This window comes from Pteronotus mesoamericanus, unplaced genomic scaffold, assembly GCF_021234165.1.
Source record: "Pteronotus mesoamericanus isolate MK-2021 breed Mesoamerican mustached bat unplaced genomic scaffold, CSHL_Meso_final contig_25, whole genome shotgun sequence".
Taxonomy (NCBI): Eukaryota; Metazoa; Chordata; class Mammalia; order Chiroptera; family Mormoopidae; genus Pteronotus; species Pteronotus mesoamericanus.
The window spans coordinates 19,504,775-19,532,641 of record NW_026555105.1 but is presented as its reverse complement, the minus strand read 5'-3'; the positions used below and the strand labels follow the sequence as shown (position 1 = coordinate 19,532,641).

Here is a 27,867-nt window from a genome sequence, read left to right as displayed (position 1 = left end):
TCTTAAAGATTTTATTTTCAGAGAAAAGGAGGAAAGAGGGAGAGAAACATCAATGTGTGGTTGCCTCTTGCGCAACCCCCCAACTGGGGACCTGGCCCACAACCTAGGCATGTGCCCTGACTGGGAATCAAACTGGTGACCCTTTGGTTCGCAGGCCAGCGCTCAATCCACTGAGCCACACCAGCCAGTGCTCAATAATGTTTAAAAGTGATTTTTGTGGTTGGAATAGAACCTCGATTCTTCTGGTTTGGTCTGTTCAGGCCTTTGATGATTAGCATGACATGGCTTTGATAGAATGGTCCTGCTCGTTCCAGTCACCTGCTCCACATCTCTGGGTGCTTCTTGACTGCAGATTATGAACGGTGAGCTTCTTTCCACCTGGCACAGTATTTGATCCCTTTGGTTGTGTCTGGCTTCTTCATCAGGCTCTGGGGAAGCCAGATCGGCTGTTCGCTTCAGTGTTTGCACCTTTAAGTTCAGAAGGTCTGACTAGATTTCATTGGTGCCTTCTGGCTCTCGTAGTCTCTGTTACCCAAATTGTTTGCGGCCTGCTTTTCCTTTGATTTCCTGGCTTGGTTTTCCATGTGGCCCTAGCCTGTATGTCCTGTGAGGATTTTATGCTGCTTGGTATGCCTTGTAATTTACATTCAGTGAAAGTTAAAGTGAATTCACTTCACGTTTCATAGATTTGAATATACAGGAATGAGGATGCACCATGCTTAAAATCCATCAAGGACTGGAAGAGTTGTTACGACATTTATTACTCTTGGCTAGGCAGAGTCCGGGCCTGAGCACTGAGATTGCTTTCTCCATTGCCCCTCTGTGGAAATGAGAGCCCCTCAGTGGAGCTCCCGCAGGCTCCTGCAGCATGTGTGGTGACTGATGCGATGCGCAGTGGCGGGAGCCAGCAGTGGGATGTTTGTTCCCTACCTGCGCTGTCTCCTGTCCCTTTTCAGACTCTCTTTGGGGAAATACAGGTGCAAGGACTCTCATCTTAGAAGATGCTTTTCTTCTGAGTCAAGGATTGCCCCCTTTTCCCAATATACGGGGGGGTGGCGGGGAAAAAACCCGTTGAGTTTTCTGTGCCCAGGCCTCCTGCGGCCCTAGCTTGCTTTGGCTAGCATGAGCCAGCTTCAGCTAGTCTTCCTCCACTAGCTCTCCACTTCTACCCTGCTGCCCTGGACTAGAGCCTCTCTTGCCATTGACCTCCACATGCAGAAAGATCTGGACTTGATTGACCAGTGGTAAGGACTCAATATATGATTGTCAGCTGCCCTCCTTGGCTGGATTTTACTTTTATATTTATCTCAGGCTTTCATAGTTTTTTCCTCCTAGACCTTGACCCAATCCCCAAGAAGTTCCTGAATGTTTCATGGTGCTGTCTGCCCTTTCCTAAGAGTTATTATAGTTAAGGTGGACAAGAACAGGCCCATGTTATCTATATGGGGCTGAAGAAAATTTACATTATACTAAAGTGAGTTTTATCCATGTTAGAGAGTTTGATGAAAGACCACATCTCCTTTTGGGTTAGACGTTTGTCTGATATGTTATTGGTACATGAATGCCAGGTGTCTCACCCTCTTTTAATGTTTTGTGCAGGTCAATGTATTGAAACTTACCGTCGAAGACTTGGAGAAAGAAAGAGACTTCTACTTTGGAAAGCTAAGGAACATTGAATTGATTTGCCAGGAGAATGAAGGGGAAAATAACCCTGTATTACAGAGGATTGTGGACATTCTCTATGCCACAGATGTACGTGTTGACATGAGGATATTTGCCATTTTGCTGCCTAAGAGAAAATGAATTTTATCTCGTTGGTTTTGGCAAACTCAGTGCTGATGGCTTGTTGTGTTCCCATTTAGCATTCATCAAAGGACTTCACCTTTGACCTCTCAAAGTCAGCCAGGGGGCACTTTTGTCCAGCTGCAGCCTTTGCCTTGAGGTCTGTGAACCCTTGAGCGGCAGGAATAGGAAGAAGTAGGTGCTGGTTTGCCCTACTTCTGTAGTTTGTGGCCACTGATAGGTGGTAAGTGCCACAAAATGCTCTTAGCCTCTCCATCCCCTCTCCATACTCTGCAGCTTGGAATCCGAGGCCTGAGTCGATGCCTCCATTTTATTGGCGCCCCATGCATGCCCCGGGGAGCCAGGCCCGTGCTCCCTTTTTGATTTTGCTGCCCACAGCCATCAAGAGTGCACCTTAGCTCCTCCCTCCCTGGAGCGCGCCCGGTTCTCATTTCCTCAGAGTGCTTTGTGGTCAGGTTTCTTGGGATCCAGGTGTATGACACAGCCTAATCTGCTGATATTAATCATGACATTAGCTGATCAGGAAAGTTCCTGAGGCAGATATCCTAAAACTGGTGTTGGCCAAAGACTGATTTTTCCTAGATTTAGGTTTTGGTACCTTGCTCTGTCCACTGTTAAATGGCTGTACTTAAAATTTTTCTGCATTCCTAGCAAGGACTGTAGGATCAAATTATAGTATATGCCTAAGTAATTTGTAGTATGTATGTAGTATGCAGCTATAAGGTAAAATATTCATGCTGTTATTAACACTGTCCTCTAAATCTATTAAGCAAATTTGAGGGATTTAAGACAGATGACTTAAAAATCGATAATTTGGTAAATAAATCCTTTTTTCAGGCTTGCTCTGTACCAGAGAATGAAAGCAAAGATGAGAAGCATATAAGGAATCCTTGGTCTAGCCTGAGTATTATTTTAGTGGAGTCATATTTTAGTGGAGTCGAAGTAAATTCAGCCGTAGAGATTTGTTAGAAAAAAAAAAAATAGATGGTGGTTGAAAGGGAAATCTAATTTTTATGTTAGTGTAGCCATTAGTAAGTTCCAGAGTGCCCTGGAAATCTGCTAATTTCCCATGCCATTTGTGTTGGATCAGTGTTGCAGCTATTTTTACACAGGCATTGTTTATGTTTAAACGCTTAGAGCACCCACAACACTCGTAAATAGCAGGCATGATTCCTAAATGCAGTCACAGGAATGTGTAAAGGGAAAGCTGGCTGTAGACAATGTATTAAAAGGAGATGGTATGGTACTGAACTTTATGGTGACCTCAGGGATTATTGAGGGTAACCTTTTTTTTTCTTTTTTTTCTCCTTGAACTTTCCTGCCCTTTTTTTAAAAAAAAGATTTTATTTTATTTTTAGAAAGAGGGAAAGGGAGGGAGAAAGAGAAACAGAAACATCGTTGTGTGAGGGAAACATACATTGTTGACTGCCTCTTACAGGCTTCCAACCTGGGACGTGGCTCGCAACCCAGTCATGTGCCCTGACTGAGAATCGAACTGGCAGCTTTTGGTTTGTGGAACAAGGCACAATCCACTGAGCCACACTAGCCAGGGCTCCTTTCTCAAACAATCTTATTGACGTAGAATTGACATAATGAACTGCATGTATTTAAGTACAACTTGATGATATGAAATCATCATCATCACTATAATCAAGATGATGTATACACATCCCTCACCATTTGATTGTGCTCAGTTTTTGTCTTTTGTGAGATGGATCCCACTGCCTAAATAATCAAATAGTGGTCCCCTAGCCTTGTGCCATTAAATGCCAAGTGTGGGAGAGAGACAGGAAGAACTGCTGACTTTGAATATAGGAAAGCAAACTCAGAGTAGAAACTGATCATTCGTTGTTGAGTAATAGCATTCCCTTCTCATTCTCCCATTGTAGGAAGGTTTTGTGATACCTGATGAAGGGGGACCACAGGAGGAACAAGAAGAGTATTAAAAGCCTGGACCAGCAGAGCAGCATCTGAATTCTTCACTCCAAATCATGTGCTTAACTGTAAAATACTCCCTTTTATTATTCTTAGAGGACTCACTGGTTTCTTTTTCATAAGCAAAAAGTACCTCTTCTTAAAGTGCACTTTGCAGAAGTTTCACTCCTTTTCCAATAAGTTTGAGTTAGGAGCTTTTACCTTGTAGCAGAGCAGTATTAACATCTAGTGGGTTCACCTGGGAAACAAAGAGGCCGACCATGGGCTCACCATGTGGATGCTGGTAACACTGATTGCTGGAGAGGATGTTTTTATGCGATAACGCTGACGTTTTTATGTGATACGCGGAGGTAAAGACTGATTTGAATTTTAAGCTAATGTGAAATCTCGGCAGAGAACGTTTTAATAAATAAATAAATGCCTTAAGAGTATTTAAGATATGCTTCCATGTTTCAAAATATGAAATGTAACCTTACCGGAGAGTTTGTGTGTTGCCCTTGTGTCTGGGAAAGAAGGACCAGACCTTGGAACTTTGGAATCTGCTGTTCACAGGCCTTGCAGGGCTGCCTGAATCTTCATAGGCCTAACCTTGGCCCAGAAGGAAAGTTTAAAAAGTTGCTTTGTAAAGCCGTTTGGTGTCCTTGACCAATTGCATCTCTGCTAAGAAGCAAGAGGCATTGTTAGCTGAATGAATAGAGGGTGTGTTTCAACCCTGAAATGTTTGAGTTGAATAGCTTGATTTGCATTGAGCATTTCTCTGACGATTTTTCCAATTACCCTTGAAATTTCTATGTATAGTGTTTTTTGGGAAATGAGGTGTGTTCAGTTTTTAAATCTAACAACTGCTTTTGGGGACTTGCCCACATCTCTGGGATTTGAATGGGGGTTGTGTCCCATTTTACTGTCTTTTAAGTTTATATTTAACATATTCCTCTGTTTCCCTTGCCCACTGGGGACTCCTTTTTGGCTCCTTAAAGTTTGCTGCTTAGAGTGAAAGTTCAGCCGGCAGGTGATCCTGCTGCAAGTTCTTTTTGGACCTCTGACAAAGGGAGTGATCAGTGAAGGCCATTGCTACCTTGGGATCTGCAAGGCTGGGTGTTTTTGGTACCTGCTGTCTACAGCCCTCCACTGTTAACAGAATACTTTGCCAGTGCACTAATCTCTTTGGAGATAAAATTCGTTAGCGTGTTATTAAATGTTACTTTTTTTTTTTTGCAGAAAATACAGTACCATGTCTGAATTAATTATTAATATTTAAAATATTTCATTCCTTAACACTTCCTCATTTGCTTTGCTGATGGCCTATTCAGTTCCTTTGTTTGGCAGAATTCTGCAAACTGTATGTCACCCACTACTGAGATTGTTCAGCCCCTGATGTATTTGTATTGATTTGTTTCTGGTGGTAGTTTGTCCTAAAATGTGTGTAGAAAGCAGGTGTTTTATGATAAATTGTTGTGTAGTGCATGCTCTGTGTGGAATTCAGAGGAAAACCCAGATTCATTGATTAACAATGCCAAAAATGCAAGTAACTAGCCATTGTTCAAATAACAGTGGTGCTATTTCTCTTTTGTGGCCTTTTAGACTTTTGTTGCCCTAAAATTCCATTTTATTGGGAACCCATTTTCCACCTGGTCTTTCCTGACAGGGTTTTTTTCTACTTTTAAACAGTTTCTAAATAAAATTCTGTATTTCAAGAGTGTCACGTCTTTTGCAATTTGTCTTGCCCTGGGTATGTTCTTTTAGGTTCAAATGATAAGGTACTGATGCTTCTTTCTTAAATTAGGACTGATCTTTCTAAAATCCTTCACTGTTTTTTCAAATGTGCTAATTTCTAAGCCTGTTCCGTTTTTCCCCTTTATTCATATTACATTTCTCAGCCTCATGCTGTTTTATATTTTCATACTACTGTGAGCAGTGGTTCAGAAGTCCAGGGCTTGGCCTCGCTCCTGGGATGCCTTTTTAGTCTGTTTCCTCCTCAGATATACATCCGGACAATGAGGAGATACTTTTTTTTTCTTTCTTGAAAGTATTTTCAAAGGCAGTGAACACAATCTTAGTGTATAACATAAACCTGAAATTTTCATTATTTTCTTCCTTTTTAAAATTCTTTGCTGTAAGAAAGGAGTTCAAAAGGAGACTTGGTTCCACTTTCAATATGAAATAAAGTTTAAATGGGTAGAAGGCAGTTTTTTTGTATGATCTTTAGAGTACCTACCGCAATTACCGATGCTCTATAAACCCAAATTGACGATTTTGACTATGGTTACACCCACATTACTTCCTCTAGAAGTTAATGGTGCGACACCATCCTTGAAATGCTTTGTACCTTCAAGGAATTTGACACCCTGTGTGTTGGTAATCTCTAAGAAGACACCTCCAGAAGGGCATGGAGTTTGTGAAGATGCTTTGGGTAATGTTAACTGAGAAGTTACCTTGGAAAGAGTGAAGCTGATAACTGTGTATACCTCTGACCTAAGTCCATTGACCTGTCTCTTGAGGCTGAGGCACATAAAGTCTTTTGATGTGACTAACTCAGGTCACTGGTACAGGAAGTTTGAATAAGCAGCTTGGTGTGCTTATTCTGTGTTGCATGAAGGATAGGTAAACAAATGGGTTTTCTGGCTGGATTTGGATGTAAGGTTCTCTCATGCTGGTGGTCCTCAAACCGATGGGTGTCAGGATCACCTGGGGAACTTGGTCGTCATTTCTAAAGTCCATCCCTAGAAATTGCAAGTCAGGAGGTTGAAAATCAGGATTTTACTATGAAACTTAGGTGACCTGTGCTTGATGTAGCCCTGAGACCTGTACTTTGCCCTTACACATATGCCTGCAAATTCAAGTCTAAGCCTGGTGCGGGGCGGTGAGTCGGCAGGGGGACTAGGCCTTCTAGGTCCCTCCTAGCTTTGTGACTTTCGAGGTCATTGACCTCTTCCTGTTCTGACCTGCAAAAACAGAGATGTCGACGTTGGCTGAAGTGCCTCCCTCAACGATCACAGTGAGCTGACAGCAGCCATGTCATCAGATGGCCCTGCGTGGGTTCCTCAGATCCAGTCTGAAGTTTTGTTTCTAGGTCAGAAAAGCTTAGGGCAGGGTTTTGTATCGTGAGAAATCAGGAGGGCATTCCTTAAGGGAGGCTTTGAGTGTTTTGTAAAATGAGCAGTAAGATTTTTTCAGTGTATCTTTTTCAGCTTGGTGGTATTGATGAGCCCAGCTCCTTTCAGTTTTCAAACTATGACTTCACTGTTTTTTAATGAAATCGAGGTCTAAACACACCACCATTTTTTATGAAGATTCAGTGATTCAGTAATTCAGATTCACTGACTTAAAAAATTGTATTTTCTTCAAGAATATAATATGATGTTCAAAAGGAAACTTTTTCTTTTGCTATAACCAGAGAGACTTGGAGAAGTTTTTCTTTAAGGATTGTTTTCTAAGACTTGGTATTGGGGGCTCCTTTTGTAATGTTCACCATAGTTTTCCATAGTCCGCCAACAAAACCTAGACATGAAGCCTGCTCGGCCTGATCAGATCAGCTTGCGAGTGTGTGAGCGACCCAGATCTGACTGCTGTCAGCAGAGTGAGAATAATTGCTCTGAACCCGGCTGAACCCGAGCCTGCCTGTGGTCAGGGTTCTTGAATGACCATTCATTTTGCTGGTCTGACACTGTTGCTGTTGATTTAAAATTAGGAGTATGTTATACTTCTGATTTCACACATTCCACTTACAAAATTTTAAAACCAGATGCATTCATATTTATTTCTGATGCTTGGTCCTTTTTTCCTCACAATTTTCTCATAGGATATAAACGAGTACGCAGAGTCCTTTTCCAAAAGAAAGCCCATTGATACCTTTACACTTAGAACCATAAAGATGGAAGACTTGAGCCAGATTGCAACACAGTTACAACTTGTGAAGGTCTGATTTGGAAAGTAATATTAATCTGAATTGGAAAGTAATACCTTAGTCCTCGGAGCACAGAAACTTTCTGTTGAGGTTTTAGTCAGGTATAGCTTCATTAATTTGGTTTCCCAGGTAAGCAGGCCTAGCCTTGTAGGATATCTAGGCCCCTTAGTCCAGGACCTTAAATTATATATATATATATATATATAAATTAAAATTTAAATAGTCTGTATTTTCTTTATATTGAAGACTCTGAGATTCTGAAATGTTAAATGAAAACAGCCATCACAGGTGTGTTTTTGCAGGTGGGGAGAGGCCTGTCTTCGTGCTGTGACCATTCAGAAGCAAACCAGGGTAGCCACAGAGCCTAGGATTTCGCATTGAGATAGATGTAGAATTTCAGAGTGGTCTGTCAGCAGTTTGGAATTCTGCAAAATGTCTTAACTCAGACACTAAAAAATAAAATTCTCCCTTAACTTTTTCCTGGTTTACTTTGAATGATTTTCACAGCCTGCAGGAATTATTGGAGAGGATAGGATAGATGTGGGTATAAGGAAGAGCAGGAAGAATAATTTATTCTATTTATTGATATCTTAAAAAAAAATCATTTTAGACAGAGGGAGGGAGAGAAACATAGATTTGTCCCAATTATTTATGCATTCATTGATTGATTTTCATATGTGCCCTGACTAGGGATTGAACCCGCAACCTTGATGTATCAGGACACTGCTTTAACCAATTTAGCTACTTACTGCTGTCTTTAACTTTCAGTTTTGGTGGTAGAATGAGATTTGGGAAGCTGGTAGGTGAGATTTAGTCCATTGGGGAAAGTCTTAACAAGGCTGACTTTATGGATCTTAACAGGTTTCCGGTGGGAATAGAGATGAGTTTCTGAGATTCAGCCTTAATGAATGATTCACAGCTTGTAATGTAGACTATCAGAGTTAAGTCCAAGGTTAAACAAGTGTGCAAGTGGGTGGATAGAATATTTAAAGGGAGTGTATGGCTAGAGCCCTTCTCTGACTTTTACCAAAATAAATGAGGGAGACTTCTGTGGTTAGGAGGTCAAGGACCAGGAGTTGAGATCACTTCTGGGCCAGAAAAAGTTACTTAGGTCTCTAAAAGCCAATAGGATAGTAGAGCAGGGGAGAGTGGGGGCAGGGAGGGGGGGTGCGGAGCCCAGTTCTGGCAGCTGTTGCCTTTAGAGACCAGTTTTCATCAATTGAGGGAAAATTTGGTTCAAAGAAAAGTACTATGTTTTTCAGCGTTAGCTACACACATTTTATATGAGAAATTTTGAAAAAAACTCTTGACAATGAAATTGTAAAGTGTGTAATTTTTTGTTTTTAATAAAAGTCTTGACTCTGAAAGGAAGAGGCTTTGACAGGAGATGTAACAAATGTCTTGGGCATGTCTTCTGCAGGCTTCATTCAGCAAGCTGCAGGGAGAGCCTCCCCGATACCTCCATCCCCGCACTGCCATTCAGTGCGAGAGTCCAGGTGCACGGTACCCCGGTCATGGTTTATCCTCGTCGCAGCTTGAGCGACCGTCAGATTTCCTTGCTCTCTTGCTTGCTTCACAGCTGTTTTATCATGTTGCTGTTTATGTTTCTCATAAAGTGGCCCATGTATGTATTTTCAGATCCAGCATACCTCAAGGTCACCTGGATTTCAGCATTCCAAAGGTTTCTAACCTGATACCGCCATTATTTGGGGGTATTTTATGTTTTTTTCTACAAAATATTGTGAGAGTTAACCATGTGTGATTATACACAACTGCTGTTTTTACTTACTTTAAATGCTGCTTGGAAAAATGGGATAAACTATTGGTGTGTTTTATAGGTAGTTACAGACTGTGTGCACCCCTCCCTCCCTATTAATTTTACAGGCTGAAAATAATTCGATGTTGAATGAAAGAATTGTTTAAAAAATTTTTCCTGTGGATTTTTAACTCTCTGACTTAATATTTACCCCTCCCCTTTTTTCTTTTTTTGGGGGAGGAGATGGGTGAGTAACCACATTGAGAATCTGCCTTTTTTCTTGAATTATGGCATTTTGAAATCTGTCTCATTTATTTGTGTTTGAAAAGGAAAAAGCCTCTCTTCTTGGCTGACGTGCATTTGCTTGAGAGCAAAGGCTGTGCAGGAGAGCGTCTCTCACCCACTCCCAGGGCGGCTTTACCTGCCTTTGGCCTTCAGTCGTCTGCCCCCACAGATTCTTACAAACTCATTATTCAGCAAAGCAAGTTGCATCTTGAAAATTTTTGAAAATTTTATAAAAGCTGAGGATGCAAGCTTGTATTTTTAAAATTTTACTGAGGTATAACTGACATATAATTGTATATTAGAATACAGGTTTTGACGTGGTAGAACTGGCAGTGGTAAAGCCGGGAAGGACAACATTGGCGTTGTGCTGAGCTGGAGTGGAGGCGGCCTCCTCGGAGCAGTGTGCTGTGTCTATCACTGCAGCCCTGGCAGGACCCCATGTCCCCTGTTAGGGGCACAATCACCTTAAGATTGGCAGGTGACGTGGGAACTAGTCTCAAGTGGGACTTTGAACCGTTTTTCAGAATCATTTTTGTGGAAAGGTTTATCTAGGAGATTTTTTCTTTCAAATATCCTCCCTTCTACCTCTGTTTTATTTTTTTAACCTGAGTTATTGATAGATTATGTTTTTACTCTTTGGCGGGAAGTTTTCTGAATCTTCCCTTACCTAAAAGAATGTATCTTAATATTTCTCCTTTTTCTTCATATTTCTTCCCAGGGAAGGAAAAGTATATTGTGACAGAATTTAGTCTGTATAAAAATATTGACAAATGCAGAACCTACTGTGCATAGAAACGGTAACATTGGATTGGAAATGAAAGCACTGGGCCAAAGCAGAAAAACCCCAAAACAAAACACTGGGAAACAGTCAAATGTAGGGCCATCAGCCGTGTGCACGCATGCGTGCGTGCGTGCGTGTGTGTGTGTGTGTGTGTGTGTGTAATAAACCCTCCTAGCTTATTAAGACCTAGTTTAATAAAACTGATTTAAAAGACCTGTATATTTTATGACATTTTATTAACCCACTCTACTAATGTTCTACAATGTGACAAAATCTTTTCTTTATTACTGGTGAAATGGGAGCAGAAATTCTGTACGTATGTGTCCTCTTTGTGGTGTAGGTCTGAGGGGTGTCTTACGTGGTGGTCAGTTACATTTTGGTTACACGTAGGTCATCATGAAATGTAATTTAGCCGGGTATTTTTAAATGTGAACCCGTCCCTGGTTGAAATTCCCCGAGAGCCCTGCCTGTGGCCAGCTCGTCCCACTGCCTTGTGTCGCGGAGCCGGTTGAGCAGTGCCGCACCGAGTCCATGCCTGCTTGGGAGCCTGGGCACGCGAGTCCCCCAGCTCCCAGACAGCGCTCCTGGGGCCTCTTTTCAAGGAATAGGAGCTCATACAGAGGACGTGTTAAGAAGCAGGTGCTGTGCCTTTCATGTCCCAACTGTGGGGGCCAGTTGGCCTTTCGGTTTTGGCGAGTCCCGCGTTCCCACACGGCTCCCTGGCATTTTCCACAGTTTCCGTGAGAGGGGGGCATCTGTGCTGTGTTTGTCCTGTGGGTCGTTCTGTACTCACTCGTGGCCCGGCGATGTGTGCTGTCGCTCCTGTCACTGTCTGCTGTCAGGTCAACGTCAATAAAAAGATTGTCTCAAATTGGATGAAAAATGGCTGCGTTGTTTCGGTTTGTGGGATGGGTTCTGCTGTTCCGTGTTGTGTTCTGCACGTGGAATTCTGTCTCATTTCCTGGTTCTCGGCTGACTGCAGTTAGGTGGAAGCCCCCGGCATTCCACAGCAGCTTCATAGAGGAGCTACTTTGGACGCAGGACAGCTGCCAAGGTACCTCACTTGAGAGGGACGTTGAAAGCCAGTAAGCTACTGTCAGATGTGGCTATGCAGCGAGGTTCGCTGGGGCGATCAGATTGGGCCGGGCTGAGTGAGGGTTTGGGGATAAAGTCATTTTCAAAAGAGTGGACACCTGGGCCCTAGCATACATTTACCTGAGATCAGAGGCTGCGCAGGGCAGCGTGTCTCACCGTTTCCGGGACAGCTGTACCTGCCTGAGCCTTAACTCATCTGCCCCCACAGATCCTTACAAACTCATTATTCAGCAATCCAGTTACTCCTGTTTCCCCCCTAGCGTGTGCCACTTCTGGCTGTTCCAAGGTCCACTCCTGTCCCCAGGTCTGTACAGTTCTGGACCCTTGCCCCCAGAGCATGTCACTAGGGAATAGATGGAGGCCAGTGGGTGTAGTTCCCCCTGCTCTTACTTGTTCTGTATTCTAAATACAAATTTAATTCTGCATCTGAAGTTTTCCGTCTCGCCGGTGTTGGAGGACCGGTACTCTCTGTCTGCTTCTTACTCTTTTCCTTAGTATCTCTTGGGTATGTCTGTTGCCCTCCACCAATTTCCCCCCCGCCCCGCCCCACTTGTTACCTCAGTCCATGAATGTACACAGTTCTCTCTCTTCTGGTTAAACACATTTCTTAGAAAATTTTGAGTTTTGAAATAATTAAATTTTTCTAAGTAGTTGTAAGTAGTGTAAAGAATTCCCCTTTGCCCAGATTGACTAATTGTGCACATTTTGCCACATTATTGTATGTGTTTATTGGACCATTTGAAAATAAATTGCAGACATTACGCCAACAGCACAGTAGTCAGAAGCAGGGAATGTTAATTCAGTGTTACCTGAGGATGTAGAGTCCCTGTTCAACTGTCACCAATGGTCCTAATGGTGCTTAGAGCTTTTTTATTTTTCCCTAGTCTGGGGTCCAGTTCAGAATCCTGCATTGCCTTTGGTTGCTGGCTCTCTTTAGTCACCTTTAACCTGGAACAGTGTCTTAGCCTTTCTTTGTTTTCCATGACACACATTTTTAGAGTAAAAGCAAAACATGCCCATTTTCTTTAAACATACCCATGTTTTCCTGCTTTATATAGATGTGATGATACATGTGCCTTTGGTTAGTGCGGACTTTTTTGTATTCCTTTATTCTTTGCCCACCTTTTGCCACATTAGCCCCCAACTACCCATAACCCGTATCAACACCCTAGTGTGTGTCCTTAACGTGACAGAGCAGGACAGAGGGTGCGGTTTTCCCACTGGTGACCTTTAACTGCCATGTTCAGTGTCCTTTTCATTTTTTTTTTTTAAAGATTTTATTTTTAGAGATAGGGAAAGGGAGGGATAAAGAGAAACATCATGTGTGTGTTGCCTCTTGTGCGTCCCCTAGCGGGGACCTGGCCTGCACCCCAGGCCTGTGCCCTGACCGGGAATGGAGCCAGCAGCCCTTGGTTTGCAGGCCGGCGCTCAGTCCGCTGCGCCACGCCAGCCGGGGCCCTTTCCTTTTCCTTCTTACTTGGTCCCCTCTGAAGCACCCTGTCCTAGCTGACCCATCCTGGATTTTCTGTGTTTCCCCTCCTCTTTATCTTCTAAATGTAGCCACTCCTCAAGTGTCAGTCCCTATAGTTCCAGGTATTTGTTTTTTCTTCCTTTTTTAAAAAATGTCTTTATTGTATTTTTTCCATGTTTTTTTTTTTTTTTCCTTTCCTCTTACAATTGGACAGTTCAGCGTAACACGGATCAGGTCACTGTCCCTCTTTGCTCCCTTCTCTAGACATGTTTCTGGCATTCCCCTCGGTTACCCTGGTTCTTGGTTTCCAGAGCTCCTTTCCTTTGGCTCATCTCCCTCCTTCGGTCCTTACATCTGAGCTGCTGCCGAGACACGGAGGTTAGGACACAGTTGGCTAGTCTTCTGTCTTCCTCCGCTCTCCCTCCATCTTACGCTGGTGAATGGTCGTAACTGCCCTTCATCTAGTCAGCCTCCCTGGGCAGGCAATTTAAAATTCTACTTCCAGTTTTCTTCTCCCTCTTCTCTCCTGCTCTTCCCTGCTCTCCCCTCCCCCAGGAGCCCTTTGTGGAGCCAAGCTGGCTCATTTGCTCTGCCCACGGAACATGCGTGGGGCTTGACTCCTTCCTGGCCACTTCCCTGCCATCCCCAAGTCCTACCCTCTCCATTTTTGCCGGTGGGACTCGCTGTCTCCGCCTTCTTTGGAGACGCCACTGACCCAGTGTATGCAAACGTGTCCTTTGTATTCTTGGGGCAGAGATCCAGGGAACAGAGCTCTCCCCCATGGTCTCCCCTGACCCTTAGGTAGGGTCAGGAGGGTTCTGTCACCTCTCTCAAAGATGTCCTGTCTCCAGGAGCATTGGAGGGCGGATGGGAGGGTGTACGAAGTGGAAAGTTGGGCCCATCCTGCCACCCTCTGGTGCATGTCTTTGACCCCTTTGGACACAGGCCTGCTCCTGGACCTTATTTTCCTAATCTGTGGATTGTAATTGGGCCACTTCCTGGCCTCCTAAGCCCTTCCTAATTCTGTAAAAAGGGTGACCCCCTTTAGGAAGCCTCTGGCATTAAGCGAGGAGTATAGTAACTTGCGAAGCTCCAGGGCTTGGGTAGGACAACTCTTTCCTAATAGGGGAAAGAAAACTCAAAAGTGCAAGCCTGGAAAAGCTACCTGCTGGAGAAGCCCCTGTGGGAAGAGGGATGCTCACAGGTGTGTGTGGAGTGTCCACGGGCACGGGACAGCCACCCCTGATGCATCCTGCCTGACTGTTCACCTTCCTGTGACCCAGCTACAGGAGCCTCCCACATGGTCCTTACAAAGACTGTAGTTCACGTGACTATGATTCCCTGTTCTAGGTCAAGACCAGTATCTTCTGAGGACTTGAGAGAGACTCCTCAACTTCAAAAGGTAAGAAAACCATCAGCCCTGGCTAATGCGGCTCAGTGGATTGAGCGCTGGCCTGCGAACTGAAAGGTTGCTGGTTCGATTCCCGGTCAGGGCAGGTGCCTGGGTTGCGGGCTGAGTGCCCGGGGTGGGGGTGTGCAAGAAGCAAGTCATCAATGTATGTTTCCCTCTCTTTCTCTCTCCCTTCCCCTCTGTCTAAAAGTAAATAAATAAAAAAATCTTTAAAACCAAAACACCATCACTTGATGGCAGGAGGGGGTGTTCTGGAGCCATCCAGGCATCGCTTGTCAGCACAGAAGTTTATATCAGTTACCAGTCTCTCACCAGGGCTTGCAAATGCAGATGTTTACAAAGCCAGAAAGGACACTGAAGTGTGTGCAGAGGCAGGCCAGTTCTTCCTTTCAAAACACTGCATGGGCCAAGTACAGCAAATCTGAGGCTACCCGGTTTCAGTCTCGCTGTGGACTATACTTAATTCCCTTCCGCCCAGTTGTGGTAATGGTGTGATGGGCTGTACAAATTACTATCGAGGGAGATAACTATTCAGTGTCTATTTATGCTTGGGGCTGGGGAATTATAATTAGTATAAATTAATTTAAGATTAAGATAAATCTGTCCTTGCTTTCAAAAAACTCACTGTGAGAGGAGTAACAACAGGAGCCGTCATTTATTGTGTGATTGCAGTTTGCTGGGGCTTCTCATGTGTTCAGGTGTCATTTAAATCTTACCATAGCCCTGCGAGGTGGGTATTGTGGATCTTTTTTGCTGACGAAGACACTTGTGGCTCAGAGAAGTGATGGGATATGCCCAAGATAATTAGCTGGGAAGTAGGGAGCCAGGCATACTTCTAGCCCAGCGCTCTGGGACTCTGCATCTGTGTGTACCCCATCACGCAGGTATGGACAGGCGCACGAGAATCACACATGCATGGGAGGTATGAGCAAAGAGTTTGGGAGCACAGAGGTGGCAGAGATGACTCCTGCCTGAGAGTTACAGAAAATCTCCTTGGAGGAGGTGCCATTTGAGCCAGACTTTGAAGAATGGGTAGGAGTTCACCTCTGGGCGAGACGGTCTGTACTACCGAGACGGAACGATGTGAGTAAAAGTGGAATGCTTGCGGTATCTGGGGGCGTTGGGGAGCTCTTGGTGTGCCTGGGCCCTCGTGTGTACATGGGAACTAGAAAGACAGCTCAGGGCTACTTTGCAAAGGGCTTTGAATGCCACACTCAGTAGCGGTGGTGGTGGACTAGCTTGGAAAGTGACAGAGCCAATCAGATTCGCCTTCCAGAGAGATGATAGGTGCCAGGGTTGGGAGGTGAATTGGGAGGGAATGGCCAGACTGTTTCCCGGTTAGGGGAGGCCACTGTACTTGTCCCAGCGAAACGCCAGGGTTCGGGGTGGGGCAGGATGTGCAAGAGGACAGTTTAGGTATAGGTGATGGATCACAGCAAAGCTAATAGAAGGGACGGTAAGAAAGCATAGGAGGAAGAGGGAAGAGTGAAAGATGGTGCTCAGCTTTCTCATCTGAGGGTTTGTGTGGCTGGTGAGAGCATTAACCAGCTCTTCTGCCTGGCTCCGTGGAGACCGGCCTCCAGCTTGGTTCACTTGTGTGTCACTCAGCCAGTGTGTGTGTAGACCATGAGTGAATGGATGAAAGTTTGCAGAAGAGGAGCATTTTGATTGGTTGGTGGGGCTGGGGTTTCCCAAAGCCCAGAGCAGCGTGTCTCAGGGAGCAGCGTTCAGCGGTCGTCACACCACATCCTACACCTGCCATCTTTTGGGAGAGGCAGACTTTGAGGATCTGAACCTTTAGTAACCTGAAGCATTGTGCTCAGTGTCCAAATGAGAAGTGTAGGAGCTAAAGAGAGGAAACATTGTTGATTGTTGAGGGGCGAAGGGGTGGGTATGGCTTATGGGAGGATGAGGGGAGGCGAGGAGGAGAAGTGGAAGCTGTGAGCCCCTGATGGGTGGGGTGTACATGAGCTTTGGCGTGTGTGCAGGTGACCTGATCTGACCCGGGGGTGGGAGGTGTGTGGGCTAGTCAGGGCCATATCAAGTTGTCTGGGGAACATGGAGCTGGATTCTTTGGGGTCTTGAATTCTGACCACTGGAGATTTGAAATAATATAATTACTGAACTGAAGCACCTTATAAATAAGAGTCCTGTTATGTGTGAGGTGGGACCTTGGCAGTGTCCACGAACCTCACTGAGCCTCAGCTGTGGTAAAAGGAGAACTTGCCGAAGTCATGAGAAGCAGTCTGTCTAGGTATGTCTTGGTCTTCCTAGGTCCGAAAGCAGCCAAGACTTGTTTGCATCATTTAGTAACACATCATACCCTGTCCTTCCCCAAAGGGTCTCTCTTTCAGTAAGATGTGCTTTAAAACGTTCAGTGCAGGGAATTAGCCTTTTTAGTCCCTGGTTCTTGTAGTCATATTTTTTCCAGCCATCCACCCCAGCTAGATTCTAGAAGAGCAAGGAGGTCCTTAGCTCCCTGACACCATCTGCCACCCTTAGCCAGATGCCCAACTTCCAACGTGAGGCTCAGCCGTTTCCCGAGCTACACCTGGCCAAGGTGGAGAAACTGTTTGAGGATGACGTAAGCTCAGCTGGAGATAATGCACTGTGGGCTCAGTCTCTTGGCTTTTGCACAGGGCGGGACCCTGTACCTGCAGTGTGCGGAGGGGTCAGACTTGACAAAATTTTTGTGTCCAGCATCTCCTTTTAAAACTTTTTATTGTTATGTATGTATTGTAAGCATATTGGAGGCTGTTTGGGACCTAGAAAGAAAAATATCCCTAATCCAAACACTGAAATGTAACCACTGTCAGTATTTTGGTATATTTCCTTCCAAACAATTTCTTATGTATGGCTTATTATCTATTGCTACGTAACAATATTCCCACAAACTTCCTGACTTAGATGGTAGCTGGGGTTGTGGTGTCATCTGGGGTTTGGCTGAGGAAGGATCCACTTCTGAGCTCATTCAAGTGTTGGCAGAATCCAGTTCCTTGCAGCTGCAGGCCCGAGGCCCTCTGTTTCTTTCTGACTCTTGGCTGGAAGCCGCCTCCAGCTCCTAGAACTGCCTCCTGTTCCTGGCCATGTGCGATTCTCCAACATGGCTGATTCCCAGGCTCAAGACAGCCAGGGAGATGGAAACTCCACCAAGACGGGTGCTACAGCCTGATAACATAGTCATGTAATCGTGTTCACATGGTCTTGTACATCCCATCGCCTTTGCCATAGTGGTTAAAAGTGAGCCGCGTGTCCTGCCACAGTCAAGGAGGAGGGATCACAGGAGGGCATGAACGCCAGGGGCTGGGCACCCCCAGGCCTCTGCCACATACGGCTATGTGTGTTTTTACATGTCTGTAATTGTACTATATATGTAACTCCAGACCCTCCTTTTCCTCATAATGTTGATACCTTACAGACTTTTCATATTGTTACGTGGTCTTCCAAACCATTACTACTAATGAATGCAAGTGTTCTACTGATTGACCAAGCCATTCCTTTATTTTTAGATATTTAGGTTTCATTGAGTTTAACATTGTGAAGAACATCCTTTGTGCATCAGACATTTTTCTCTCCTTAGACATTGGTTTTTCCCATTAGGATGATATGCATAAAGTTAAACAGTAGGCGTAATGAAAGGCATTTTTGTTTATAGACACTAAACTATGAACACCAATGCTGGGGCCCCGTCTGCTCACCCCATCAATTTCTCTTGAGTTTTACAGTCACACTGTGATGTGGGCAGGGAAAGATAACAAGTCCCCAGTTTACAAATAAACAAAGCGAGGCTGCGGAGGGACCATTTGTGTCTGACCTGAAGAGATGATTCCTAATTGGAGTTCTTCTGTGTTTGTGTTTGGCAACCAGGAGTTGCCACCATTGTGTCTTGGAGGACCCTGATAGTGCCAGCTTTGGCCACAGTTTTGACTGTGTTTGTGTTTGTTTTGAATAGGCGATACAGTCATGTGGTTCAAATTTCAAAACGCACTTTCCCTTGACACCTTTTTGGCATATGGAGAAATGTCGCCCTCTGCTGGACAAGCACGGAAGTGGGTATAGTCACTTCCCCCTGGGCGTAGGGAACTACTATCCACACTGTTCTACTCCTTGCTGTTGTTTCCCCAGCTTTTTTCCCTTGCTCTTTTTCCCTCCCTGGTGTAATTGACAAATAAAATCATAATACATTTAAAGTGTACAACATGATGATTTGATACCAGTATACATTGTAAAAGAATCTCTGCAATTGTCTGCTCCTTGCTTTTTTAAAAAAATACTTTTTACCAAAGTTTTTCCTCTTGCTTTTTTACCTAATATGTCTTAGTAATCTTTTCATATCAGTGTAAAAGAGTGGTTCCTCATTAAAAAAGAAACAACTGGTCGTGGTTTTAAAAGGAGGAAAGGAAAATTCACCTTTAGCTGATGAACAATAAAGGAAAATAAGGCCAATTTTCTCTTTCAAAAGTCTTTGAAACAGATGGATTCTGAGCATGGGCTTGATGCTGTTTCTTGGGAGCCCTGACCGACTGTGCCTGCCTCGGAGGCCAAGGGAGCGGACAGAGCTCTCCTTCCTCTTCTGCTAGTTCACGTTCCCGGCCTTCATTTTCTGTTGGTTGAACCGGGATCTTTGAGGTGGGCACGTGGTTCTTTAAGAGAAGTTCCCTCCTATCTTTGGGAGGTTTTGAAAGTGTCCATGTGCCCACAGCCCAACGCGCCTGGGGGCCTGCCTAGGGGAGCCTGCAGGCTGCTCAGGGGTTGAGGGATTAGCCGGGGGCCCTGCAGCTCCACGTGGGGAGCCAATGTGGACTTTACTTTCTGTGCAGGTGCTTCTGGGTGGACACCAGTGGCACAGTGTCCCCAACAGATATTTTACCCAGCACTGCCAGGCTTGAGAAAAATCAGCATCAGAAGGGGGTTTATGGGTTACAAAGCCCTCTGTTGGATTTTGTTGCGCTCTCAGGGAAGCTCCACAGAGCTGGCCGGCGTCCTGGCTGTGTACATGAGGAGCCTGGGGCCTTTGCTCACCTGAATCAGCAAGAAGCCCGAATGGAGTGGCCCAGGGCCTTGGACACCAAGCCTGTGCTTTTTGGGTGCCCCACACCATGTGCAGTGCCCCACACAGCAGAGTAAATGAAGGAGGGAGTGTGAGCACACAGCACAGGGCCGGATTCTGTGGTGGTGGGTGTGGGCGCATTTCCCTGAAGGCAGAGGGGAGGCTTGGAAACATTTTTTCCTTGAATATTTTTAATATAGTTTGTATTTTAAAAAGTGCTCATAAGTATATGAAAATAGTCGATAATTCTATGTCTCGACATTACAAAGAAAGACAGAGGAGGAGAAAGGGGTGGGGCCGGAGGTGGGGCACTGGGGTGTGGAAGTGCCTGTGGTTAGAAACCTGCCCGGAAAGGTAGGGGTTTCCCAGGACGTGCGGAGGAGGGCAGTTCCAGGAAGGCAGTGGCAGAGGAGGGGTGCAGGGGGTGCTGTGCTAGAAGGAGGGGGTGTTCTAGGGCAAGGCGGGGAGAAGGGAGGCCGGGGTGGGGGGCAACTCAGGTCAGGAGGGGCCCTGAATGCTAGCAGTGGGGCTGACGGAGTAGCGTGGAGGTGACACAGCTAGGCCTGTTTGAGAAAGGCAAGGAGGCTGGGTGGGTGTGGGGGGGCTTGGCTGCGAGGGCCCCGTTCCTGCTGCCCTCTGTCGGTGAGTGGAGGTTCTGACGGAGAGGAGGGAAGGATTCGGTTTCACATCCTGGCCCTGCCACTGTGTGTCCTTGGGCAAGTCCCCGAGCTCTTCGGTCCTCTGAGGCCTCGCCTCTGTGTCAGGGAGAATGGCAGTGCCTGCATTCTAGCATCAAAGGATTCTTAGGAGGATTTAGGAGGGAGGACATTAAAACCCCCTCAGGTTTTCAGCCTGTGTAACGGGGGAGAGGCAACACCATTAGCAAAGAAGACAAATGCAGGAAAAGGGAGCAAGTTTTGGAATAAACATTAAGTTGGATTGTAAACATGAGTTGGAGGGGTGGGGCGGGAGGGACACTTGGAAACAGAGTCAGGGACGTGGGAGAGAAATTCTCTCCTGAGATAGAGAGATGGGTAATAGACGGGGTCACTCAAGAGAGCCTCACAGGGTAAAGCAAAGGACAGTGATGAGGCGAGGCAGACAGAGTGACAGGGCAGGGCAGGGAACAGGAAGCTGGAGGGGACACAGCTGCCCAGGGGGCGGCAGTCGCCAGTGGGGTCTCTGCTCAAGGGGAGGAGGCCCCAAGGCAAAGACAGACACTGGCAGGTGTGGTTCAAGGTCACTGGTGGCTCGGGCGTGGGCTGGCAGCAGTCAGGGAGTCTGATTTTGGGAGACTCTATGGGAAGAAGCATATTAAAATAATACAACAGTGAACAAATAAATATGGTTTCTTAACCACTGAAAAGACTCAATCCCTAGAATGAGGGGTTTGTTCATTACATGCTTTGATGCCCCCCATCTCCCGAGGGAGAAAGGCTGCCTGCTCACGGACTGTCATCTGATGTCCGCGTTATACATGAAGGACCACGAAGTGCCACTCAAAGTGCGGAAGCCTCTTGGCTGTAGCTTCAGATAAATAGGATAGGTCCTTCTTTAGGCAGGACAGGTTTCGTTCAGCCTTTCACTTGTTCCTCAGTCTAGCAGTAGGATGATGATAACCGCGGCTGTGGCACTGCGCCGGGTGTTCCATGAGGAGCACAGAGCGGGGGCGCAGCCGGGCCTCGGGGGCCAGGTTGCAGGGGCAGCCGCGGGCTCCACCACGCGCGGCGCGGCCTAGGGCGCGGCGCCTCGCCTCTCTGTGCCACGGTTTCCTCACGGCCCCCTCATTACGTGGTCAGTGAGTAAACGCAGGTGAAACTGGCACCCAGTATCATCGCCATTCCAGTGCCTGCAGAAACACTCGGGGGACCCAGTCATGGGGGGACGGGCTCAGCCCTGCACTCCCAGAGCGCAGGGCTGGGGTGGAGATGATGTCAGGGGGACAGCAGAGCCAGATATGGCGGCGGGGGCCTCCTTAACGAGTCCCCGGGAAGGCTTCCCGGTGCGGGGCACCAGACAGTGCAAAGGCCCTCGGGTGGAAGTGTGCTTGGTGCTGTGAGAAACGGTGCGGGGACTCCCTGGGGCCGGAGCGGAGAATGCAGGGGCGGCGCGGGAGGGGGAGGTGGGCGAGGCGGGAAAACGTACGGCCTTCAGGTCATGGCGAGGCCTCCAGATACTTGGAGGGGGCTTTGGAAACACGTTGTAAATATGTGCTGTAATTATTAAAAAAAAAAAATCTAGACAAAAGTTATTGACCCATTTGCAGGCAGGGTCCCATAGGGCCACAAAACCCAGCAGAGGAGATATTTTATCTCTGCTCTCGTCCTCTCCCCTCCCCATCTTTCCCTCCAGCCAAATTTGTATTTGAATTGCCTTTATATTATATATATTCATAAAATCACCTCTCCCTCTCTATGTTTTAATTTATGTCTCTTTGTTGCCATTATTTACTTCTGCCTGTCTTTATTTCTCTCTCTCTCTCTTTCTCTTCCCCCCTCCCTCTCTTTCTTTCTTTCATCAGTTTTCTTTGTCTTGATGCCTGGTCTGTCTTATTTGTTGAGAAGTGGGATCTGATCTTTCTCAGCACACTTCCCCTCCCCCCAGCAGTGGGGCCAGCAGAGTGCTTGGAAGGTGTGCAGCCAGTATCTGTGGGTGATTGAATGTTGAACAGGCGATGCAACAGATAACCTGGCAAATGCGATCCCCTGTGTGTCCCCGTTCAGCACCAAGACACGCAAGAACGTTGTGGCTGGTGATGGGTTGTGATGAAGTGGATGATACTCTTTCTTCTCTCTTGAAGTCCTGGGCATGGAGGGTTTCACTAAGGCCATGAAGAAGAACTTGAGTAATGTGTCAAATGAGAGGCTAGAGGTGCTGTCTTTGAAGGTGGACATAGACTGTAATGGCTTCATCACCCGGGAGAGGAGGCCCCCCTGCCGCCTCAGGTAGCTGGAGGGAGGCTGGAGGGAGGCCGGAGGGAGGCTGGAGGGTCCAGGCCTTGGCCAGCAGCGAAGCACATGGAAGGTTGACGATGGGGGCGGAATCCACATCAGAAAGCCTCCTGTGGATCCCAGGGTGCATGCTGAATAGAGGGAACCCTCGGAGCCTTTGAGGGCGGCTCTCCTGAGACTTTTGTGGGCTCATCACAGCTCATTCCCCTCCTGGGGTCAGGAGGGTACATGAGAAACATCGGTGGCCTGTGCATGACCTGGATGGAGCGCACAGCAGTGAGCGGCTCGCCAGCCTCCCCACCAGCTTAGGGGACTTCAGCCGGTGCCACAACCGTCTCATGGCCTTTTATGGTCACTCAGGAACAGGCAACTCTGTGCCTGTTAAATCCAAAAATGTCAGGGATTTAGAACATATTAATAATAATGCTCTTGTTATTTTTGATTCTAAATGTTCTACGGTGAGCGTATACTGCATTTAAGAATACACAAAAGAACCAAAAAATAGTCTGTCATATTGATGTCGTGATGATGACAGTGATAGCTAGCATTTACACTGGGCATTGTGCTTAGACTTTATGTGTCATTTTACTTAAACCTCACAGGAATCCCGTGGGGTAGGTGCTTTTGTTTACCTCCACTTGACAGGTTGGGAAACTGAGGCACAGAGAAGTTAAGAACCTTGCGCAGGGCTACAGAGCGAGTTAGCAGGTGAGCTCATGTCAGACCCAGGGAGCTTGTGTTAACTGCTCTATCATGTCCCCCTCCTTGGGCTTAGGGTGCTTCTGGTGTTTTCTTCTTGCTTTCATTTCCCTTAATATTGTATAATAAACACATGTCCAGCATTCTCTGCCATTGACACAATGATGTTTCTTAATAACTCCCTGTTTCTTGGCATTGCTTCACCTGGTGGCCGGTTTTGGCCTTGGCCATGTTTTCACGAGGCAGGTCAGCAGAGTCTAGAGTTGCCCTGGTGGCCTGGCTTATGGGTCCTCCCCTGCCGTTAACTTAGAGAGGAGCTGTGGCAACTCATCTATACTTACATGGGCACAGTCTTATTGTCCATAAAGTAGGGTGAATAAACAGACTCGGATAAGACACCGGATGTGGAAGTGATGTGAAGATGCGTCTAGCACAGCGATTTTCAACTGATGTGCCTCAAGAATTTCTAAAACATGCAATACTTGACTATTTAGTCCGGGGCACTGACCTCTTTTCCCTTAGACTGTCAAATGAGAAATGACAACAGCCGACACAACAATAGCCATCCAGTATGAATGAATCAAAATTATACCTATTTTTTGGTCTGATTGGCAAAAAATATACTTTTGGGTGTGCTGCAGAGTTTTAGTCATTAGTGTATGTGTGCCATGCGATGCAAAAGCCTGAAAATCGCTGCTCTAACATTACAGAAATGCTTTGAAGAGGTGGACACTGCTACGCTGTCTTCACAAATATACTTGCCAATAGGCCTTTTACCCAGTTCAGATCCAAGAACAGCTCTGTTGCTAGGCTACTTCCCTGGGCCAGCCTGGGGGTGGGGGCTCCCAGAGCCCCTGGGAAGGGACTGGCAGCCGGGCCTGGGTTCCCAAAGCCCAGTAGTCAGACCACTGGGCCAACACCCTCCCAGCGCTGCATTTCTTCCCGAGGCAATTGAACGAGGTGTATTGTGTGATGCGCGAGTTCCAGGGAAAGGAGTTGATGAGCAAGAGCCAGTACCACCTGCGCTTCCACTGGCCCATGCGGATCATCCCCCTGTAAGGAGCCTCTCACTGGGCTGAAAGGTTGGGTCCGAACAAGGCTGTGCCGGCCCTGCAGCTGGTGCCCTTCCTCCGTCTCTGAGCCGCACTCTGAGGGGGCCACCAAAGGCCTGGCACCAGGCCTGGTGCTTGGTGTCCTTCAGCTCCTTTCAGCCTCACAGCTGGGCAGGTGGGCATGAGCATTAGGTAGGGGATTTGTCCCCATTTGACAGATGAGGAAACTGAGGCTCAGAGACATCAAATGGAAGGGGCGGAGTTGCTCTGTTTGCCCCTCGCAGTCCTTAGTCCCACAACATGGCCCCTCCTGCTTCCTTCTGGGGCCCGGGCTGGGTGGGGCTAGCAGTTTCCTCCACAGGACACAGAGGCCAGGGCTGTCCCGAGGTGACAGGGAGTGAGAGCCACTGCAGGAAACTGCTCCTTTAGCCGGCCCCAGACCTCAGGAGTGGCCTCCCTGTCTGCCCTGGCGCGTGCAGCTCTGTCCCTGCCATGACGGCCTCCTGACCCTGCCTGCTCGCTCCTCCGGTGACTCCTCCCCGCTGCGCCTGCTGGGCCTTCTTATCCTGTCTGTGCTGTAGCCCCGTCTGCCCCCACCCCCCAAAGCCCTCCCACGAGTGAGAAGCTCTCCAGGGGCTTGGCCTGCTGGGCTGCCCGTGGGCCGCCGGTTCCCTTCCCAGAGCCCACCTTGGGCTGGAGCACCGACCACCCGCTGCAGGTGCCTGGGGCTAGGAGTTGGGTCCTGTGGTACAAGGTGTGGCAACCCACGTTGGTGGCCTGGCGAGGGGGGACGGTGGTGGGTCTGTCCTCAGGGGACCACACCCAGAGCAGGCCATGGGGAGGCCACCAACTAGAAAGGCAGCCTCTGCCCTCAGTGACCTGGAGGTTAGTAGAGAAGACGATTTACGTGAAAAGCAGAAAGGGTACCTTAAAAAATTTTGGTCAAGGTTTAATTGAGGAATAGCCTATAAATATAAATGATGAGAGGTTTTATAATTTTAGATTTTGACATGGAAACTGCTTGATGTAGCCAAGTCTTCAATGGCCTATTTCCTTGGGACATTTGAATTCCCAAGGGTGGTTAGAAGGCCTGAATCAAAAATGTCAAGAAGTTTGCCCCTCTCTTCCCCTGTTTATATGTTTAACCTATGGACCTAGAGAACGTTCAGGCTCAGTGGAGAAAATAGCCAAATGATATTGAATTACCTTCATGAAAGGGTAGCCTTTAAAGGTTGGCTGGCCCGTTCTGAGCTTGGGTCCAGCTCACCAAACACACTGTCTCCTTGATCCCACGGCAGCCCTGGGGGCATAGGCGCTATCTGATCGTGTAGATGACAAAACCAAGGTTTCATGAGGTGACAGTTCCTAGGGCTCTCAGCACTTTGTAGCCCTTACCTGTCATGTCTGTTCCTCGCAGTCTCTACCCAATGGAAGAGGCAACAGTGGAGGTGACAGCTAGAGAGGTGACTGAGAATATTTACTAGGATCTGGACAGAGCTATGGGCTGAGAGCAGGAGAGCGAGCTCAGCCTTGTCCAGAAACACATCTCCCTTTCTCTTCTGCAGAGGTTGCAACAAAGTAGAATTTCAGCGTCTAGGTTATTTTTAAGTCACCTGTTGCATCACTTGGGAAGGGCTGTGGCTGGAGCAGGGATCAAGGTGTCTGGGTTCTAGTTCCAGGACATAACTCCCAGCACATGGTTATCCTCTGGGTCCCTGTAAGGTGAGCTAACATTACCTGCCTTGCTGGGGCCCAGAGGTGTGGGCACATCAAATAGGAGAGTGTGTGCTGTGTCGGCAAGGCAAAACGGTGGTGCCCTTTAGTTGCCAGATAGCTGGCTTAGCCAGCTTTGGGACAGGAAAGAAGCCACCACCGGCGGGCAGCTCTGACGCTTGCTGCGAAGGCCGAACGCGGCTGCCTGCGAGACCAGGCCCGGCCCGGGAGCTGCCTGCTGTGCTCAGGGCATGTCGTTGGAGAGGAAGAGCTGTGCGCATGGCGCCCCGACTTCTCATGGCTCCCTTGTCCACTCCTCTCTCATTCTTGGGTTCTAGTCCCCTTTCCACCCTGGAGCGCTTGAGCAGTTGCTAGAATCAGTGTTATTACACAGTTTTCAGTCACCAAGCCCTACTCTACTCGCCTTCTGTGGGCCATTTTTCTAGTAAAAGCTTTGCAAAAACCTTTTCTCTGTCCCACCTGCCCCATGCCATCATGAGAACGCTGACTGGCGTCCTCATCAGGGGATGGGTCGCTTTTCCTTTGGGCCACTGTTGCTAATGGCAGCAATGTGTTTGTAGGGGGCAGAGTCTCACCTTGCATGGGGCCTGCTGGAGTTTCTCAGCGTGTGTGGGCGAAGCCCCCCCCAGCCCCCGCTAGTATTCTCCCTCCTCCTCCTCTGTGTCTTTGTTCTGTTTTTGTTTGGGCTCTTTCTCATTACCTCCCACAGGAATCACGGGTGTGACTGTGAAGGGGGAGTTTTTAATCCAGCGGTTCAAGAGGACTGGGCATTTCCTGACTGTCACCAAGGACGGGATCCTGCGGCTCCGGTCGGAGTCCTTCTCGCTGATCCGCTCCTTTAGGGTGAGGGGCCCATACGTGGAGCACGGATCGGATCGGGTGGTCAGAGATGCGCTGCCTTCCCACCCGGGGCCCAGAGTGGGCTCCTTCTCGGGGTTTGGCCCCTAGGCAGCCCGCACTTGCAGTCACAGCTCCTGGGTCCAGGGTCTGGCTTCCCCGTGGGGCCGTGAGCCTCCTATTTCTCCTTTGTGAGCAAGATTCCACCCAGATGTTCATTTTACTTCAACGTCCAACAGATGCCTCTAACCCAGTTTGTCCAAACTGAGCGTCGCTGTAGCTCTGCCCGCCCACCAGGCTTCTCCTGTGCCGCCACCTCAGAGGAAGGTTTCTGTGCTGGAAATCAGCCCCCTTTCCTTTCTTTGTTACTCCCGCTCCACCACCACGTCCTGCTGATTCAGAGCCCTTGCCTGGACCAGGCAGGAGATCACAGTGGTTGTGAGCCTGGCTGCTGGACCGTGGCCACCCCGCTTAGAACCCCAACGTACCACCTCCCCGCTCTGTGACCTGGGACCAGTTACTATCGAGTTCTCTGTGCCGCATGTTCCTCATCTGTCAAATGGGACAGGGCAGCTGGGAGGATTTAATACATAACACGTACATGGTGCCTGGAAGGCACACGGCAAGTACCTGATGAACAGCAGCTGCTGCCATCATTGTTTGTGCCGTCAGTCCCTGGCCAAGCACAGTGAGCGATAAAACACTCAGGCAAACCCACTGTGGACTTGTGTTTCCAGGCCAGGCTAGAACCCTCCAGCCAATGAGGAAGGCACAACTCCTGGGGAATAGAGGCTTGCTGAGACGCTGCCAGCAGCGTGAGGGCTTGTCTCAGCCTTATGTAACTGCAGAGGGCTTTACGGTTGCCTCAGGGGTTATGCCTTGGGGCAGGGCGTTCTGGATGGTCTCCCCACAACCGCCTTCCAGCTGCCTAGGGAACTAAGGCCTGGGGAGGCCCGGCGGCTCTCCTCGCTGCCCTTGGTAGCCCAGGACCCAGGGGGAATTCATACCGTGTCCTGAAGCTGGAGTTTCTGGCACAGTCCACCCATTATTTTCTTTTTCTCTGTGTGTTTACTGGGGGAGGGGACACATCGTGGCCTGAGCTC

The 27,867-nt window shown here is 47.6% G+C and overlaps 2 protein-coding genes across 2 annotated transcripts in view; both read left to right on the top strand.

The window, feature by feature from the left end:
• The window catches only part of MAPRE1 (microtubule associated protein RP/EB family member 1), a 31,647-nt gene extending 25,854 nt beyond the window's left edge, over positions 1-5,793 (top strand). Inside the window, exons 6-7 of the mRNA XM_054573891.1 lie at positions 1,600-1,752; positions 3,693-5,793. Of these exons, the coding sequence (XP_054429866.1) occupies positions 1,600-1,752; positions 3,693-3,749 (210 nt within the window). The 3' untranslated portion in view covers positions 3,750-5,793. The remainder of the gene's footprint in view (positions 1-1,599; positions 1,753-3,692) is intronic.
• Positions 5,794-14,363: 8,570 nt separating this feature from the next.
• EFCAB8 (EF-hand calcium binding domain 8) lies at positions 14,364-24,200 on the top strand. Its single transcript, XM_054574155.1, is given in 4 exon segments — positions 14,364-14,432; positions 16,873-17,039; positions 22,290-22,436; positions 24,089-24,200. Coding segments are annotated over 4 exon segments (495 nt in total).
• The last annotated feature ends 3,667 nt before the right edge of the window (positions 24,201-27,867 follow it).